This window comes from Lemur catta, chromosome 14 (genome assembly GCF_020740605.2).
Source record: "Lemur catta isolate mLemCat1 chromosome 14, mLemCat1.pri, whole genome shotgun sequence".
NCBI lineage: Eukaryota > Metazoa > Chordata > Mammalia > Primates > Lemuridae > Lemur > Lemur catta.
In genome coordinates, this window is record NC_059141.1 from 26,738,220 (window position 1) to 26,758,081 (window position 19,862).

Below are 19,862 nucleotides of genomic sequence, written 5' to 3' on the forward strand. Positions count from 1 at the left end.
GAAACATTCTGCCCCAAGGCAGATATAGTGTCTAGATTTTTAAAAATCCCTTCTTATGTCAAATAATTTTGTATAGAAGTTCATATTGAACATGAAAGTAGCTAGTTGATAAATAAGATTGTCTTAAAAATGCTTTAGACTTAGAGAATCTAAATTGGAACTATCTGGGATTGAATTTAACTCTCTGATTCATTTTCTTTTGTCTTTCCAAATTGAAAGCTCAGAGTCTTTTGGTTATTTTTAATTGGGGGGCAAGCAGATTGATAACTAACTTGTATGCAAACTTAGTTTAAGAGTTTTGAGTCTCATTGGGGAGGGATCTTGGGTGGTGGGGTTGGGAGAACATAGGGCTTGCTCTAAGTTTTGAATTTCCAATCTATTAAAAATGACAAGAAGCACCACGAACCCTGTTGTTTGGCTGATTGGGCTAAGAGAGCCCCGAGAAGTTGCTATGGGCCCTCCTTCTCCTTCCTCTGCCTGCTTTCAGGTGCCTGGCTTGGTTTTCAAAGGCCTTAACAGAGTGTTGTGTCACAGGTCAGGAGTATAATTTCTTAAAAATGGAAGCTGGGGAAGTGAGCTCTCTGGGAGAGACATACGACTTTGACAGCATCATGCACTACGCCCGGAACACCTTCTCAAGGTCGGAATCTCTGCTTATGCCTCTTTTGTGCTTTACTGTGCCTGCCGCAGGCTTGGGTCGGATTCCTGGAGGTCTGCGGAGAGTAGGTCTCTGCATGCTCCTAGCAGGGCTGGCCTGTCTGTCCTTGAAATACAGTGGCCTCTGGGCTGCAGTGAAATATAATTTAATCAGGTTCCCACTAATAAGATTGAATCCCATTGTGAAGCTGGCATTCCATCATGCCCTAATGTCACAAGCAGCAAACTGGAAAGGGGAAATTATTGAGAGGTTGGCTGGGCTAATAACTTAGAGGCTCTGTGTAAAATTTCCAGTGGGTGGGAGAATCTTCTCAAGCACGTCCATATATTAATATAAGCATGGTGGCAACTCACCGGTCCTCCTAGAAGAGGTTGGGTCTCTTGGAAGCTGGGCCATGTCAGAGCTGGGAGGGCTGTAAGTCATGGGTCCATTTGAGAGGTGAAGACTCTCAGGTAAGGCTCCAGCCAGCTCATGGGTGCACAGGTAGCTGGGGTCAGGGTGAGAACAAGTACCCAGGCTCTTGCCTGCAGGTCGCAGATGATGGGAGCTGATATACCCACGTAGGGTCTGACCAGTTATTTGCAGCACGGGCGGGATCTGTTCTCATGAGCTGTTCTGATGTGCTGTGCCGAGCGGATGTTAGGGATTTTCAATACTGCTCTTGCTTCCAGACCATGTAAGTGTTGCCCTTGAGTTAAAGGAGATACACAAAGTACAAATATTTTTTCTCTTGGCACTTTCTTTTCAGTCTCCTATTAAAACCAGCTATTTGCTTTTTTGTTTATTTAATTATTCCTCCCAAAAGATTTTAGGTGACTTCCAATATACACATGGGACAACAAGAACAAAAAAAAATAGGTGAGGAAACTGGGGGAAAGGAGAGGGAAAAAAAGTAAGGGTAGAAAGCTAAGTTGAAGCCTGGAATAAATTTAGTGTTCAGAACAGAAGCCATAAGGTCATGTACACTTTGTTGAGGTTGGCAGCAAATCGTGCCCTACGCTTCCTAGCAGTCACAGCAAAGAGGGCAACAATGTACTTCATGAGTCTCTATGTCCATAAAAATTAAAGGAAACCATTTGCTTAGGGAACATAAGGCTCTTGGGAGTGAAAGGGAAACTATTTGCCCAGAGCTCCTGGGTTGTCGGGTAAGGCTGCTGAAAGCATCCTGTTGATGAGGCCAAAGGATTGTGGGAGGATCTTCCGATCCTCAGCAGCCCAGGTTCTCAGGGCACACTGTTCCTCTGGCCACGCAGCTGTCTAGCCATGATCTCTAACCTGCACCCAGGCAGGAGCCCTCCACAGCTCTAGCGGGTGCAGTTGTGTTGAAGTTGGCGTCCTCAACAGCACTTGCAAGTGGCATGAGCTTGAGCCTCCCTGGACTCTTCGCTCTTCTCCTGCTGCTTGGCAAAAATACAAGAAGAAACGTGGGGAGATGAAGAGTCCACTGAGCTGAGAGGCAGAAGGCGGGTGCTAGTCCTAGTTCTCCTGTGAACTTCGCTGTTGAGGAGATGTAGACGGTAACCAGGGGCAGCCGTGAGATTGGTGAAGTCTCCACCTCCATGGGCCTCAGTTTCCTCATGAAAGGGTTGGATTAGATGTTCTCTGAGCCCCTTCCAGCTCGAACCTTTCACGTACACTTTCTCAATCTTGTGCAGGGAGGTGAGGGGTTGACAGATGTGATCTCATTCACTGCCATACAAGGAATCTGAAGCTGGCAGGGCTTCCTCCTCCAGCTTGGGAAGCTGAGATTTGGCCGTGTCCACTGTGAGCCGTGTGCGGGGGTCTCGGGAAGCCAGTGGAGGGCCCACCCCGCAAATGTCAGAGGTGGGATGCTTTGGGAAATGGTGTGGGGAATACCCAGGCCCCACCCCATCCTCCAGGAGCTGCAGGCTGCTGCTAGAGACAGAGTACTAATTCTGTCAGGGAACCAGTGTCAGGTTGTCCCAAGTGAGAAGCTTTTCCTTGAGTCTTGTTTCTGTAACTATCACAATTCTTCATGATGCTTTAAAATTTATCTATTAATTAATATTAATTTATCTGTTGCATTCCCTTCTCCCTCAATAGACTGAGATCCTCGGGGACAGAGACTAGCTCACTCTTTTCTAGTTCTCAGCACCCAACCTGGTTCCTGGAACATAGTAGGTGCTCAATAGACATCTGCTAAATAGATGAATTAATAAATGAATTCAGAAGGGCTAGGAAATCTGCAATGCTGGGGAATAGGGGAGAGTGGAAATTTCCGTTATGCTCATTGCAATTATTACACGTACTCCCAAGTGCAGTGGTCACTTTATTAAAAAGGTCTAGGTCTAGGTCTAGGTCTACCATGCAGGGCGTTTGTGGTTGTAGGAGCAGCACTGCCCTCTCAGCGCCTGCTCTGTGCCAGGCGCTGCCCAAGCTCAGAAGCCAGAGGCCAGGACAGGAATGTAGGCAGAGAATCTTCCGGGCCAGCATTTCTTTTCTTGTCTTTTTTAAAAATCTCTATTTTTTTTTCTGTGATCTCTAGCTCACAATCCCATGCCTTTTGCCCCTCAGGAATACCATTACCGATGCTATTGTCAATGTGAACCATTTCATCAGCACAGACCAGTGGAAATCCTTGGGCCAAACCCATGAAATGATTTCTCACCCAAAGTCCCCAGAATCCCCAGGAGGGAGATTGGCAGGGGCGGACGTGGGAGGATGGGCTGCTTGGAGCAGAGCCACTCCCTGGGCAGATGGCCCTGCCTGCTGCTATTGCGTTATCCAGAACAGCTGACCCCCAAACTTGGGGACTTATAACCTCAGCCTATTCTTTTTTATGACACTGTGGGTCAGTCTTGCTCATTCTTCCCTGGTCTTTCCTGGGATCACTCACAGCAACAGTCATTTGATAGCTTAATTAGGCTGGGACATCCACAGTGGCCAGACACACATCTGGCACGTGATGCTGCTTGTCCATGGCCCTTGGTTCTGCAAGGGAGCCCCTTGGTCCTCGTTCAAGTGGCCTCTCATCCTCCAGGAGGCTGGAGCGGGACTGCATGGGGACTCAGAGTTCCTAGAGGGCAAGCTGAGAAGCTGCAAGCCCCGTGAGGCCCAGGCTCTAGAACCTGCATAACATCACTTCTGCCACATTCTCTTGATGCAAGCAAGACACAGGCCAGTGCAGACTCAAGTGAGTGAGAAACACATGCCCTCTCTTACTGGGAGGAGTGGCAGCTTCCCCGTTGCAAGGGTATACGCCTATTAGGAGGAGCAACTCATTATTTCAACCATCTGCCACTGCTACCTTCTCATCTCCTCCCCAGAGTTCAGAATGGTTTCAGCAAATCTGTTTTGCTGCAGGTGAATACCTGCATTATCCTTTCTGCCCATTTTTTGCATGGATTTTCAGAAAACTACTTTGTTCAGTGGGTTGGGACTGGTGTGCTTCCTGGCATTTTGTCCGTATTTTCCCCACTCTGTGACTTCATGTCATTACTCCTGGTCACATATCCCCTGGTGCTGGCCTGCCCCTTGTCTTGGCTTCTGTAAAAGCAGAAAGTAGCCTACAGAACATACACTCATCTGGGGGGCAGATGCTATGCCCTGCTGATGCGAAACCCAATCTTTGTGTGTCTCTTTACGATTGAGCTATCTCCTTCCAACTTTACTCCCTCTAGTTTTTACTGCAGTTCTTCTCCCCTCCCCCTTGTTTGGACTGAGGAGTGGGGAGTGGTGTTTTTGGAGGTTTTGTTGGGCAAGGGTCCAGGAGATGAGTGGATAGTTTCTGGTACAGGGGCGTCTTTGTTTGAGAACTCAGAGCTGACAGTTTTATTCCCTAAGGCATCTGCCGACCTCTTTCCTAGTTTAGCAGAATGACAATGCTAAGAGCTGCCCTACATGGAAGTGGGGAGTAACAGCACTGCAGTGGTTTACACAGGGATCAGCAGCTCTGTAGTAAACATCTTCCAGAGCGGGAAGCACTTGCTGGCAGCTCACGGACATGCAGGGGAGGGAGTCCAGCACCAAGGAGCTGTCTGAGTGTGAGCCAGTATTGTTCCCGATGTTTTGGTTTTTGAAGTCTCCAATGTTCTTAGCTCTATCATTTAATGCACATTAAGGCCTACTGTTTCTCGGGCAGTGGGAAACACTGGCTGGAAGGTGAGCGCCACGCCTGCCTCGCCATCACTAGCTCTGCAGCCTGGGCAAGTCATTGAAGCTGTGCAGGCTCCGTTGCCCCAGCTGTCGAGCGAGAACCCTGGTGATAATGGCACCTGCCACCTCGGGTGTTATGATGATGAAATGAGATGGGGCGTGTAGAGTGCCCAACCCAGGGCCTGGCACACAGGAAAGTCCTATGAACAATGAGTGGGAGAACATGGTCTCCACATGGTCCCACTGGCAAAGTCACCTGTTTGGTGTGGCCATGAGCAGAGTTAGCGTGGGGTGCGTAGAGGTTGTGGTGATGTTTATGTTTGTGCTGCAAAATTCCTTTCCTCAGGGTAACCAAGAAAATAATTACAAATGGACACATCTTTGGTTAGGGCAGAAGGACCTGTTTTTGGAGTAGCGGGTTGCTGAGGTTAGAATTTTGCGTGGAGTCATCACTGGTGGTTTAAAACTTGGTGAAGTCAGTAAGGGAGACCAAGGATTCCACTGAAGTTTCTCTAGAGGACTCTGGACCCACAGACAAGGCAGTGGGGATTAAATAAAGACAGGGCAGAGGGTTATATTTGGGTAGAGAGATGCTGAAAAGGAAATTGGCAGATGATCTAGACTCCCACATGCAAAGGTTGGAAAGTGAGCTTGAAGTCTGATTTAGGGAAAAAAACAACTATATACTCAAACAGAAAGATAACAAAGTGATGTAACCAGGAAGAAATCAAGGTAATATGTATTTTCCAAGGTAGTGCAATTTAGGGAAACGGAAGTGCTTCAGAGAGAGAGAGAGAGCGAGCACACAGCTAATAGCTGGGTAACTAGGCACACTCTCACATTTCCTTCTGGATGCAAATGACTATTTTGCAAAGGTTTTTGAAGACAGTGCCCGATCTGGCTGCATAATTTAATTCAAGCAGAATTTCTTGAGGCCTGCTATGCTCCTATCCCTAAGGACAGAGATAAAGGACCCAGTCTCTCTGCTTGTAGGACTTACTTTTAGCAAAGAAGGCAAACGCTACCACTCCTCAAAAAAGACAATACAGTATGACAAGAAGAGACTAGACAAATGAGTAGGGCCCAGAGCAAGGAACGATTAACTCCAGGTGGGAGTGGTGGAAAGGGCTCTGGGAAGACGTTTAAGAGGGAAAGACTTCGGATGGGGTTTTGGAGCATGAAGAGGAGTTTATGAGTAGACAAGAAGATGGGGCATGGGCAGCCTGGGGAGAGGATAGCACAGGCAGGGGCATGTTTGGGGCTAGAAGGAGCTCAGTGTTGCTTAAGACAACGAGTAAGTGGAGATGTCAGGAGATGCGGCTGGAGGGGATGGCAGAAGCCAGCCAGCAAGTGACCTAGAGATCCAAGCGGAGATGGGAAGCTGGTGAAGTGTTCTGTGCAAAGAGGGCACCTCCTACCCTTGCATTTCAGGAGGACCACGCTGCAGCATTGTGGGATGGGGAGTAGAGCAGAAGTGGCTGAGTCTACAGGGAAGGAGGCCACTTAAGAAGCTACTAGAAACAATTCAGGAAGGGAGCGCTGATCACTGAGCCAAGGCAGTGGTCCGGGAACGAGGAGGAGGGTGTGGATTCCAGGCATGCATGGAAGGTGCAGTGGACAAGACCTGGCTACCGCTTTCCCCGGGAGAGTGTGAGTGAGAGGTTGGAGCCAAGGTGCCTTCAGATTCAGGCTCAGAGGATAAGGGATAAGGGTCATGGAACGAGCAGGGGAAGAATGAAATCCTAATAAAATTTGGTTTTGAGCGTGTTGGACATAAGAGGCCGCCCAGAGGACAGCATGGTGGAGGTGTCACCAGGCATCTGGGGCTTAGCAGATGGCTCTGGGCTATGAACCCAGAGCATGAGCTATGAACTGATGAGCTAGGAGCTAGGAGGTGGTTAAAACTCACAGGAGCAGGTGGAACATGGAGAGAGAGGAGAATAGTGGGTGAGGGCAGAGACCACAGGGCATGATTTGAGGGGGAAGCAGCAGTGGCTCTCTTCTTCCTGCTCAGCAAGAGCAGTGTCCTCCGCTGCTTCGTGAGTGGTGACCACTGCTGATGCGGGCAGGTCGAAGCTGCACTGAGGAGCAAAGGAGAGGTCAGCCGTCAGAGGACAGGGACAACACTTTCTAGAAACTTGGGTAAGAAGGGAAGGAAAGAAACAAGGTGGTAACTGGGCAAGGAGCTGGTTCAAGGAAAGGCCTCACTTCCTGGAGAGGCCCCCGATGGAGGTCTTGAGGCAGAGGAAGAAGTTCAGAGCTGGCAGCACGCCGGGCAGCGGGCGGGTGTAAACCCTGCCCACCACAGGGCTGGTGCTCAGCCGGCCATCCTGGTTCCCACTCGTCTGTTGTGGAAATGAAGCTGTCATTTTAGTTCAGTCATGTAGGAGTCAAATAAGATGAAGGGGCTGCCACGACCACCTAGGCCAATCTCTTATTGTTCAGAGGGGTAAACTGAGGCTCAGAGAGAGGAAAGGACTTGTCCAAGCTCACCCAGGTGGCAGAACCAGATCTGGTTTAGGAATCTCTAGCCCACGGCTCTTTCCGCTACCTCTTGTTCTCTGCATTCATCTCATTTTCCACCTGATTGCCCTCTTGCCAGCAAGGCCCCCGGACTCCGATGAGCAGTGCGTCTGCCGGCTCTTGCTGGCCAGGCCTGGGAGTCTCCCGCTGTCCCAGTTCCCAAGCTCTCCCTGGGGTGGCTCCAAGACTGCTGTGTGCACAGCACTGCCCAGCACACAACTCCAGGGGGCGCCACTCACACCATGGCCTGTCTGAATGGTGCTCCCTGCAGTTGTGCAGCGTGGTGCTGGCCCTGGGGCCTGACTTGCCAGGGGCTTCATGGAAATGCTCGGTGTGCATCCGTAAGGATGCCCCGGGCTACTGGGCTAGGGCGTATTTTTGAACTTGGCAGAGTCTTCTTGCCGTTGGAAAGTGAGTCGGCTGCTGATGGAATGGATGTAAAAATGCCAGCACGAGCAAAGGGACCTCCTCAGTCATGCCAGCCGGGGAGAGGCAGGCCCGGGGCAGGAATGTTGATGGGGTATGGTGAGGAAATGAAGATGGGAAATCCCTCACGGACAGCCCGATGGCCTTGACTTTTCTTTCTCTCTCTCTTCTTTTTTTCCTTCCTGTAGAGGAGTTTTCTTAGACACCATCCTCCCCCGTCGCGATGACAATGGCGTCAGGCCAACCATTGGCCAGCGTGTGCGGCTCAGTCAGGGAGACATAGCTCAAGCCAGGAAGCTGTACAAATGCCCAGGTAACCACGAGCTGCCCTGGCATCTGGGAAGCACCGTCCCCCTCGCTGGGAAAACAACGCGGGGAACCTAACGGGCTGCTCCTCGGGGTCCTTCTGGTAGGAGGTGCTGGGCAGCGGAGAAAGCGGCACAGCGACATGATTGCAGGTAGCGAGGAGAGTATCAGGTCTTAGAGCCCACAGCAGAACTTGTGGGAAGCTACTCTGGCAAAGTGTCTGGAAGAGGAAGAAGGCAGAGCAACAGCAAACAGGTCTCCTGTGCAGTGTGCCCCTGTGACAGCAACACAGTCCTTTCTGTGGGACTAGGGCATGTGGCTTTGGCCAAACAAGAACCAAGGGGGACTTGGAGGGAAGACAGAGAATGAGGGAGAATGTTTTGGGGAAGGTAGGGTCAGTTCCTTGGCCTGTGTGAAAGTCCCCTCTCCTTGAATTTGCCCTCTTTGCCTCTGTCCCCTTGGCATCATCATCACACACACAGACACACACACACACACACACACACACACTCGTTGCCCTGGGGTAAGCTCTCCTTTGCCCTTTAAGCTGTTGCACTTCATTGCCACTGATGGGACAGGGTGCAGGCCAGTGGTTTTAGGGGGAACGAAGGAGATTCCATTACCAACAGCCTTTTCCAGCCCCCTAAACCAGACCGCGAGTTTGATCATGGGGCAGGATGTTTGAAATGGAGGCTAGTTAGAAAATCTGGGCTGTCACATTGTTCTGCTAAGCAGGACGACGGGGCATGCCAAGCGCTGTGTGGGGCTCGCTGCCTCAAGAAACTCTAGGAAACATGTCCATCCAGCTCTTAGTCATCTGGCGGCATGTTAGGGCTAAAATACGGGACACACATATCAGATAACCTTGCTGAATTTAAAAGGAAACCTTATACCATTCCCTGGGAAATGCCACAGTATTTATTTAGTTATAATGTATATGCTGCTCACTTCCCTAAAGGATTCGAGGCAGCTGGTAAATACCATGGAGCCACACAGTAATGTATCTGTTCTTGCAAAATGTTGATGATTATTCTAAAATAATTTCCATGGAACCCTCGGGGCTGTTGGCTGCCAGGCATAACCTTCATGAGGCCTGGCAGTTGTTCAGTAACGTGATATGGAAGCGTCCATATCCAGGATTTCCTGGGGCCAATGATGGGCAATTCTCTACACATCCCTTCCTGCAGCTCCCAAAAATACAGAGCTTCAAGTCGTCTCGAGGAGTAACTGGAAGCTCGGGCAGTTGCCATGCGGAGGTTGAAGTGCACATAGGGAAAGATGCTTAAGGATGCTGTGTCCTACACGGCGGGGGTGGCCCCGTACAAGAAGGACACTCAGCAAAACAGTGTCTGTATCTTTGGCGTATGAATCCCCTGGTGTTAGGGAAATACAAAACCTGCCGCTTCCAAGTATTCATGCAAATGAAGGGAAATATTTTTCTCATACATAAAGACTAGGTTCTAGACTCATAACCAGGCAGCCCTCAAACACGCAAGGGCAGCACGGCTTGCTAAGCGATATTCCGCCTCCCTATGCCTCTGCATTTTTCTGTTATCTTGGCATCTTTCAGAGGTGGGTAACAGAAAAAGAAGAGGAAAGATTCAAATTAACAGCTGAGATGAGTTTCAAAGCATTTTTTTTCTTTTTGCTGCACCTACTTGCACTTTCATATTTTCTCTGCCACAGATATTATTATTATTATCAATTATAATGGCGACTCTAGATGGAGCGCTCACTGTGTGCCCAGCACTGAGCTGATCTGTTTCATGTAATGCACGTGATTTCACTACCCTTCTGAGGTAGGTCCTGCCCGTTTTACAGATAAGAAAACTAAGGCCCAGCAAGGCTGGAAAACTTGCCCACGGCCACACAGCCAGCTGGAGAGTTGAAATTCGTGAGCTCTAGGCCATGCTTGGTCCTGAAAGCCTCAGAAAGAAACCCAGGAATATCACTTTTTGGCACCCAGACCCTACTTGGGCTTTTGTTAGCCAGAAAAATGCCAGTCTGCCTGGCTCCCTTCTCATCGGCCTGTCCTGAGGGCTCTGCCCGGTGAAGGGGTGTGTGCGCTCGTGCAGGGAGCGGGTGCCTCACGTGCCACATCACAGCTGTCATTTTGCTCGTGCAGCGTGTGGGGAGACCCTGCAGGACACAACAGGAAACTTTTCCGCACCTGGTTTCCCAAACGGCTACCCTTCCTACTCCCACTGCGTCTGGAGGATCTCAGTCACCCCGGGGGAGAAGGTAGGTGGGAACCCCTCGGGGGATGGCGTGGCATTCCGCAGGGTGGGTGAGGCCAGAGGAATTGTTCTGATTGTTGACAGTCGCGATGAGATCTGTGTGGTTACAGCACCCACTGCGTGCCAGGCACGGTGCTGCTTGCTGCTTGATGGTCATTATTTCTGGACTTCTCAACCAGTCTCATGGGTAAAATGAAGGCCTGGCACGTACTAAATGTCCACTGAGTTATAAATCAAGCTAACAGTTTGTAAAATAAAGTAGGCTCTATCCTGTGACCTTAATAAATAAACTATCATAATGTCCTGGAGAGCGAGGAGCCAGTTGAGACTCTGAGGCACGTCGGAGAACTGCTCTGGAAGGTGGCAGTGTGGGGAGAGCCAACCACATGGGCTTCCCTTCCTCCACCTGCCATCACCCATTCCCGGCCTCAGGAGCACACGTGTCGACACCCCTCCCCACATTCCCAGGCACCATCCGCTCCTTCCTTGCAAACTTCTGCTCCTTGGCAGCAGGGGTGGACTGGCCAGGTGTGCAGTCCACTCTGGGGAGGATGAATCCAGGAAAAGGCCTTTGCATGCCCTGGAAGTGGGCTGAGAGCTGTTTGGACAGGGAACTCCAGGGTCCTTGGTCCCTGGAGTGTGGCTTAGGGACTAGACAGGCTCTGGGTGGGCACATTCCCATTGCTCTGAAGATTCCATGACCCTCTAGAGCTGAGCCCAGGGTGACTTTTACCCTGGTCCAATGATGGTATGTTCTCAACCCTACTGCAGGGAACACACTCTTATATCCACCATGTAGACAAGGAATTTGAGGCTTGAACATTAAGGAAATTGCCCAAATTCACAGTAAGATGTAGAACTGGGAACTTGGGGGTTGCACTGCAGAGCTTGTCTTTTTGCTACATCTCTCTACAAATCCAAGTGTTCTACAAGTTGTCTCAGACTAGATGCAGCCATCTTTGAGAACTCCTCTTTGCTCCTTGGGACTAGGCTAAGGGACAGACACCTCCTATATCCCCAGAGCAATCATACCTGTTGTAGCATGTCTCACAGTATTGTGGCTGCTGGTTTGTTTGTCCTTCTTCTAAACCCTCAGCTCACTGGGGATGGAGATTGTTCACCCCCAGGCTCTCGGCACCCCACACAGTCTACGGCACAGAATGGTCACACTAAGTATTTGCTGAATGGATGTGTAGAGAGATGAGGGGCTGAGGGAAAAACCTTCAGTGAGGGCCGGTAATGGGGTGCTGGAATTTTTCAGGCACCTGTAGCCAACCTTCAGGTATTCCTAATTTAAAAAAAATGTCCATTTAAATGTCAAGTTAAGCATCGTGTGATAACTAGAGAGAGGTCCTCAGCATATTACATGGATGTGCTAATTTAATCCTCACGTCAATGTCATGTGCTAGGTGCTGCTACCATGCTTATTTACAGGGAAGGAAATGGACTTGCCCAAGGCGACTACGTTTGTTGCATAGTTGGGAATTGAACCGGGGCATCTGGCTCTGAGAGCCTGCATACTTGACCATCTTCTTATATCTCACACAAAGAGGACAGGGGAGCAGGTAGACATTAGAATGCACATTGACACACACATACGCACACATGTGTGTGCACACACCTGCCCCCTCACCCCCTTTTATGGCTCTAAGCATTTAAAACATTAAATGTGATTGTCGTCCTGTGTCTGAGACTGCAGACTTGCCTGCCTTGGCGGATGTGACGTCCCTGCGCCTGCTGGAGGCGCTTGCACAAGGGAGGCAGGAAGGGGGTTGAGGAAGAGGAAGGGGTCTGGTAATCTCCAAATTGTTGACTCGCCCTGCACAGCAGGGGCTGCGTGATATGTTTGAACTGTGTAAGCTTCAGCAAGCCTTAATTATTAGTGCTAACTGGGGACAGGGAGAATATACATCACTGAAATTCCTGCACCAATTATTTCAATTTCTGCCTCACCCAGCCTTCCCCAGAGCTGCTAGTAATTAGCAAACTTGATTGATTCAAGTATCACCCCTTGTTCATCACCTCTTCCCCTATGGTCTTTATGATTCGCTAACATACTTAAAATAATTAGCCTGCATAATTATCCTGTTCATTCAGATCGTGAATGTGTTACCAAGGAAGTTGTACTCACATTTCCTTTTTGTAATTTTAAAAACCAAAGGCTGAACAATTATTGTGCAGCCAGCTTACAATTATTACTAAGCTCCCTCACCTGAATCTGAGCATGGTGGGGGGATATGAAAGAAATCTAAGGCACGCCCCATCTTTATGAGACTTAGGGTTTAGTTTGCCTCCTCCTCACTCCCAGGGAATGTGATTTAATGGAAGGAGGGGCCTTTGCTGGGTACCAGCTTTTTTATTAAGCCTCCAAGGTGATTATGATGTGCGAGGTAGGATTGAAAACCACTAGTGTAGTTTGAAAGAAGAGTGACACTGTAGATACACGCACCACCCCCCAGCAGGAGGTGAGCTGGCCTGCTCTTTCTGGTACTGACTCTGCATGTGCTAGATCACAGGGCTCTGTGGAAGCAGATGCTGCTGGAGACCTGAACATTGGGTGGGCTCGGCCCCAGGGCAGGGGTGGGCACTCAGCACCAATCAGGGTGCAGTGATGGTTAGAGTTGCCATTGTGCAGTGCCTGTGATGGGCCAGGCACAGAAATACACACTCTATGCGCAGTTTCTCGGGCAGTGCCCTCCACAACCCAGTGGTGAGCATAACGCTTTACGGATGAAGAAACTAGAGGTCCAAGCGTCAAGCGTTTCCCCAGGACTCCAGAGCTAGCAAATGGTGGAGCTGAGAAGCAAATCCAGATCTGCCTGATTCTAAAGCCACCTGCTCTGGAATCCCTGTAAAAGCGAGATTGGGGCGTTCCAAAGAGACAAGGAGATCACATCACATCCATCTGTGCGGTCAGAGCAGGGCGGGGAGAGGAGGGGCACTTGAGCCGGGCCTGGGGAGGGCTTCATGTGAGGGTGCACAGGGCAGTAAGGTCACACAGGACGGGCCCTGGGGGCTCTGAAAGTGAACAGAGAGTTTTATTCATGAGACAGGGGCACAGGAACCCCTGAAGTTTCCTGAGCATGAGAGGGGAGTGGTAAGCGTGAGCTATAGGTGGGAGATTGATCTAGAAGCCTCAATGTAAAGAATGGATGGGCCCAGCAGGGGTGAGTCCAGGAAAGGGTGAGGACGGTGTAGTGAGCTGCGGTTGGAGGGGAGGGATGCAGATGTCAGAGGAAAAGGCATCAGCATCGATGCTGGCAGGTGTGGGGCTCAACTACAGGTGCAGAAGGGATGATACCCAGCTTGGCACCAGGTGGTGGGGTGATGGTGTCTCCTACAGTCCATCAAGCTGGAAGGAAAGTCCTTTCTTTGGGGGTGCTCTCACGGTTAATGGGGCAGGGGCAGGAGCCAGCCGGGTAGAGAGAACCTGGGGAGAGGACAGGCCAGTGTGGTGAAAACCAGAAAGGACAGGCCTTGGGCGGGGAAGCCAGGGAGCACGAGGACAAATAACAGCCCTTTAGACTTGGCGGGGAGGGCACCTTTGACCGGCAGCCTCTCCAGCCTAAGGGTTGCCTTAGAGATAAGAGTGCTCTGGGGCTGTGTGAATATAAAAGAAGTGGCCAGCAGAAGAGCAGAGAGTGAAGAAGCTGGAGAGAGATGGACTCCCAAGCACAAGGTCCCCCAAGTTGGAAGAGGAACAGTGTCGGGGTGCAGGGACCCCAGCAGGGCCTCAGGGCAGGAATCGTGAAGGAGCAAAGTGGGGGGCTTGGGCCAGGCAGCCTGCTCCTCAGGGCAGCAGGAGGCAAGGGCACTGTGCCTGGTGGAGCTTGGATGGGGAGGAAGGGCCAGGGGAAGCCTTAACTCTGCCCTGGGCCATCTGCCAGAGGAGCTTGGAGCTGGAAGGCTGCGGGGGACCAGGGCCAGTCCACAGGTGACGCACCTGTGTGCTGAGGCCGGCCCTGCTCTCAGTACCGTCCTGTGTGAGTGTGGCCTCAGGACGTCCAGAGGAGCCGGTGCTGTCTCTCTGGTTCCCAGTCCACCTGCATCTCCCACCTCTGAGCCTCTCACCCCTTCTGCCCCCTCATTCTAGACACACGCACAGTGCCCTACGCTGGGCCCACGGACAGTTCCCCAAACAGCTCCTGACCTTTGCTCATGTCAGTTCCTCTCAAGGAAACCCTCTAAGCCCTACTTCTCTGCCCACTGATCCCTGAGCCCTTTAGGTTAAATGTCACCTCCTCTTCTCCAGTGCCAGCAGGCAGAATTTCTCTCTCTCTCTCCAGGACTGCCAAAATGCTCTTTCTGACCGTCCCTCTCTCTTCAGCATTTACACCACGCTGTTGCATCTGCCTGTTCCTGGATCTCTGAGCCCCTTAGGGCAGGGGCCCTGTCTTGCTGCTCTTTCTGTCTCTGTTGGCCAACGGGGACTGGTGCGCAGTAGGTGGTCAACAAACAGTGGTGGAGTGAACAAATGAACAAATTAGTGAATGAACGGACTCACTGTGGAAGGTTGTTAGATAGACACACCCCACCCCAGCAGAGTGAGGGTCATGGCCGCGGACACTGACCATGGAGGTGCTCAGATGCACCCCGGCTAACCCCAGCCCCTCTGGAATGACTGATGATTTTATAAGATCTTTTCGTATCTCCGCACTTCACTGACCCCTCACCTCCTTCCAAATACCCAGTCTCAGAGCACCCTGGCCCCTCTTTTTAATGCATCTTGCTTTGTGTAAACCACCTAGTGACTTCAAAAGCTCAAGCGATTCCCCAGACAGAACCAAAGGACCCATCTCCTTCTGTTTACTCCCCATCCTGCTGAAGGTTTATTATTTAATGTCATCAGCTTTCCTGTGATGTGTATTTGAGACAACACTCCTACTGTGGTCTGAGAATCCCGTATGCTAAGGGGTAATGTGAGAATGCCGGTATGCAAGATGTATCTTTCAAAACTCCCCGGGCTTTGCTGCCAGAACTCACTTTATGGTAATTCTTTGCAGATCGTCTTAAACTTCACATCCATGGATTTGTTTAAAAGCCGCCTGTGCTGGTACGATTACGTGGAGGTCCGGGACGGTTATTGGAGAAAAGCCCCCCTGTTGGGTGAGTTGACTTTAGACAGCCTAAGAGCGGAGTGATCGGATCGGATGTTCTCTGGGATGCTGTTAACGTTGGAAGGGTCCTTCCTGACAGCAGTCACAGGAAGTTCTCAAGGGCCTGTGTCACTGTAAAACTCCAGGCACTCCATTTGGCCACACATGTTAAAAGCTTTTAAAACTGCAAATACCCTTTGACCTAGCAATTCCTCGTCTTGGAATTTATCCTAGGGAACTAATTAAGGAAGTGTGCAAAACTCTAGCTACAGGGAATGTTCACTGGAGCAGCAAAAACTGAAGGCAATTTAAATGTTCAACGGTAGGGGTTAGCTGAATAAATTGTGATACATCTTTTCAATGGAAAACTTCCCAGCCATTAAAAATAAAGTTGGAAGTGACTATTTATTGAGACAGAAAGGTATTCGTGGCACACTTACATGAAAAAAAGTATGTTGCAAAATAGAATATGTAGTAGGATCCCATTTTGATTGAAAAATACATATATTTTGTGTAGTCATTACAAATTTAGATGCCTTCAGGGATTAGGTGTGAATGAATGAGGTGGGATTGGTACAATAAAATGAATGCTAGGGAAAATAGTGAACTTAACACCGAATGTCTTGTCCAAAGTCATTCAAAACAGAATTACTTAAAACAAGGCGCAGTCTGAATTCACCTGGAAGAAATCATTTTGTAATCCAAAATATAAATATCAAGTAAAATTATAAATATTAAGAAATAATACACTGGCTATTTCAGGATGAATATTTTTTAAAATTTTATTTTGTTGTTCTTGGTTTAGCTATATTTCCTAGTTTTTCCATGATGAGCGTGTATTATTTTTGTGAGATGAACAGGGCATGAACTCGTCCCTGAGACGTTAGCTTGACCTTTGAGTGAGACGCAGCAGGCAGGTAGTGTGAAAAGAAAGGTTAGTTCGCTCCAGATGGGTCACAGGAAGAGGGATCACTTGTGGAGGACGGGGAAGATGAGCGTGGTGTGGAGGACTGATGGCTTTTCAGTGTCTCGGGAGCCAACACTGGAACTCGCCCAGCCCAGGAGTGGCAGCCGTGGTGGAGCTGGGGAGAGAAGCAGATTGACAGGGTGTCAGATGGAGGGGTCTCAGCTGACAGTGGCCGCCCTCCCTCTTAGAGGGGTCTGTAGGGCAGGCTCCCGGGTTGGGCAAGTCTAAGCACTCCGTGAGGACTTTGTCCCTGGCATGTCTTCATGAGAGCAGAAAAGCCACACTTGTTATGCCACAAATGATTGCCTGAGAGTCAGCTGTGGTTGGGGCGGTTTGCTGGGCTGAGACAGGAGAGAAAGGAGAGGGCTAAGCTGAGGAGTCGTGGCTGGACCGAGCCCTGGCTTTATGCTGGATTCTGGGGAGCCAGGGGTAGGATAGGTCAGAAGAGAAGGCACAGAGGGTCTGTCTGGACTCAAGGGGCCTGGCAGAGATTATGCTTGCAGGGGTGCCCCCACCCCATTCAGCTTCCACTGGGCACAGCACACGAATTCCCTCGCCAAGAGGGCCGTGAGTTTAAATTCCTGGAGGTACAAACAGGTGCCCATATCTAGTACCAAATATATAGAAAGGGGACTCCAGGGAGGCTCATCGAACTATTGGTTACCTCTGAGAAAGGAAGCTCAGAGATGGTGGGTAGCTTCATGTTTTGCTTTGTATACTTCTCTGTTGTTTGAATCTTTTGCAAGGATGCATTCAGGTATCATTTTATAATTCAAATAATAGAAGGAGCTGTGTGGGAGGAGCTTAATGCGAACGTGGAATGATAGACCCTTCAACCTGGCTGGGACCTCACAGTCACTTGATCCCACAGCTTCATGAGAAAACTGAGCTCCCCAGGTGTGGACTGATTTCTAAGGCCACACAGCCAGCTAGTGGGTCAGACCAGAATTCAGATGTCCTGGTGTCAGGGAACGGTGACTGCTGAATCTGAGCAGGGTGTCCCCCCGAGGTGCCAGATAAAATACATTATTCGTTGTTTATCTGAAATTCAAATTGATCTGGGCTTCCTGAATTTTTGTTTGCTAAATCTGGCTGCCCTATACCCTCCCAGGAATGGGACAGATTTAAAGGCTCAGGGGGAGGAAGCTCTCTGCAACTGAAGTCCCCCAAAGAGGGCCAAGGCACGTCCCTGCAAATGGGCACAGGCGGAGAGATTTCCAGTAGTGCCTTTTTATTGAACTTGAAAAAAAGAATTTTCTCACTGCAGATCCTGGTGTCTCTGCACTTTCATTAATGAGATAGGACTTTTGTCATTCATTGTTGGTGATGATGGTTTGGTTTTTTGTTTTGGTGTTTTCTTGGCTCACATTTTACCCATTTTTGCAGCGCGCGCGCGCGCGCGCGCGCGTGTGTGTGTGTGTGTGTGTGTGAGTGTGTGTGTGTGTGTGTGTGTGTACACAGTGTGTTGCAGCCAAGCCGTGGCCCGGCGCCTGTAACCGTCATTCTTCATTTGCAGTAGTTCTCCTTTGCCAACTATTTGGCCTGCTCTGATGTTTCCAAATGCAGTTGTTAGTGAACTTTTGTGTTGGGAACAAGTGCATTGTGTCGCTGAGCTGGTCCCTGGGAGGGGTCAGTGCCATGAAATCTGCTGGGAGGAGGCAGGCCAATGCCCCTTTGGCAGGAGGGAGAGCGGATTAGGGCGGATTGTGAAAGTATGCATCTTGCTCTGAAAACTGTGCATTGCATTTTTTCCCAGGGCAGTGTGTGAAAATCCAGGCATAATGGACACATAACTTTTTATGAATGGACCCTTTATGACTCCCCACGGAGACCGCTTGTAGTGTCCTCATCTGCATTTCCTCTTTTTGATATCCTTATTAAACTCCTCCTCTAAATCCAGGAACTGGATTTCAGTTTGGGAATCCGACACCTTTTCTCTAGTCTGGTTTCTCTCCAGCCTTTTTAGTCTCCTTGGAAGGAGGCTGTTTGAGACCTAGGTTTTCATACAGTGCTTAAAGAGAACTGTAGGTAGACTGAGAACATTTCATGGCTGGTTAAAGATATCAAATTGGTTTTCGGTTTCAGGGCTCTCTTATGAGATCGTACCTAAAGCGGAGAGGAAGATGGCTGCACAGAGAACGCATCCAGCAACCTTAAATACTGTCCTGTAGATTGCATCCCCCGCCTTTATCTCTGTTAGAGGAATTACTCTAACAATGCACTCTTGTATGCAGAACTGTCTTTGGGCATTCTGTACCACCACAGTGCACACAAAAGCCCCTTTTCCCTCCTTTCCCTGAACTGTGGAGGGAAGTTCAGAAAGGCCAGGCTGCCCAATCAGTGTCGCGTGGCCCCACTCTGGGGCTCCCTGGCCAGGGGCAGCTTTGCTCCCAAATGAGCAGAAAGGATAGAGTGAGTCAAACAGCCAAGCCTGGCATTTCCACGGACTTGCTTTACCGTTTGAGGCTTTGATCTGCATTCCTATGTATCTGTTTCCAAACTGGGAAATGGGAACGACATTTACATTCCCAGATGTAAATGGGGATGTCTCTTTATTGAAAATTGCACAATGTTCAGAATTGCACCTTAGACAGAGAAGTTCCTGTTGATGGTGCTGGTGGTGATGGTGATGGTGATGAAGAAGGTGATACTGATGATGAAAGTCTCAGACTGCCAGTGTTCAAATCCTGCTTCCACTTGCAGCTTTGAGACTTCAATCCTCTGACCCTCAGCTTTCTCATCTGTGGAATGAGATGAATAATAGTACCTAATTCAGAGAGTAACAGGGACGAAATGAGATAGCCCACATAAAGTGCTCAGGACAGTGTCTGGCATAGACACAGTTAATAAAAGAGGGGCTTTTATTAGAACCATTATGATGAAGATGAGAACGCGAGACAGGGGGTTCTAGTTAAGAATTACAAAGCGATTTGGGGATAGTGTTGAGGAATGATCTGTGATTTATTCTACCAAGTCTAGCTCTGTCTGCCAAGGCAGTAAAACACACCTTTGACTGCAATTCCCACCTCCTCCCCGGGACTGAGCTGAGATGGGTTGTCCTGTGGCCCCTGGGTGGTGGGTGGTTCATCTTATCCGGTTAGATCTGCAGGCAGCGAGGCAGTGAAAATCCCTCTCTCTTTTGGAAACAGTCCTCAGCGGCTGTGACAGCTGGGTTTTAAAAGGAGAGACTTGGACTTGGATCTTGGGCTAGGCTCAGAAGGAATTCCTTTTGTGGACCGGCGCGTCTAACTGCTGCTCAGCGCTGTCTCCTTGCTTCCCTCGGCTTGCGCGTTGTTTTCCAAAAACCAATTGACACTAATTGGCCACGCCAGAGGAACCATTACCGAAAATTTATAGGCTTCTGCTGCATTTTTCCTTGCAGAATTCTTGGCAGGAGTTTTATCTCATCTCACTTAATATTAAGCTCCCCAAATCCAAAAGGCTACAGGTGGCCCAAATCAGGAGGAAATAGAGGAGATTAGCAGCTCCTACCCCTGTTTGTCCCCATGAACGGATGCCACACTTGGCCATTA

The 19,862-nt window shown here is 49.6% G+C and overlaps 1 protein-coding gene across 1 annotated transcript in view; it reads left to right on the forward strand.

Annotated features, from left to right (window-relative positions):
- TLL2 (tolloid like 2) overlaps positions 1 to 19,862 on the forward strand; it is a 114,193-nt gene that overhangs the window by 66,583 nt on the left and 27,748 nt on the right. The window contains exons 7-10 of the mRNA XM_045568749.1: positions 535 to 640; positions 7,912 to 8,036; positions 10,155 to 10,270; positions 15,270 to 15,372. Of these exons, the coding sequence (XP_045424705.1) occupies positions 535 to 640; positions 7,912 to 8,036; positions 10,155 to 10,270; positions 15,270 to 15,372 (450 nt within the window). The remainder of the gene's footprint in view (positions 1 to 534; positions 641 to 7,911; positions 8,037 to 10,154; positions 10,271 to 15,269; positions 15,373 to 19,862) is intronic.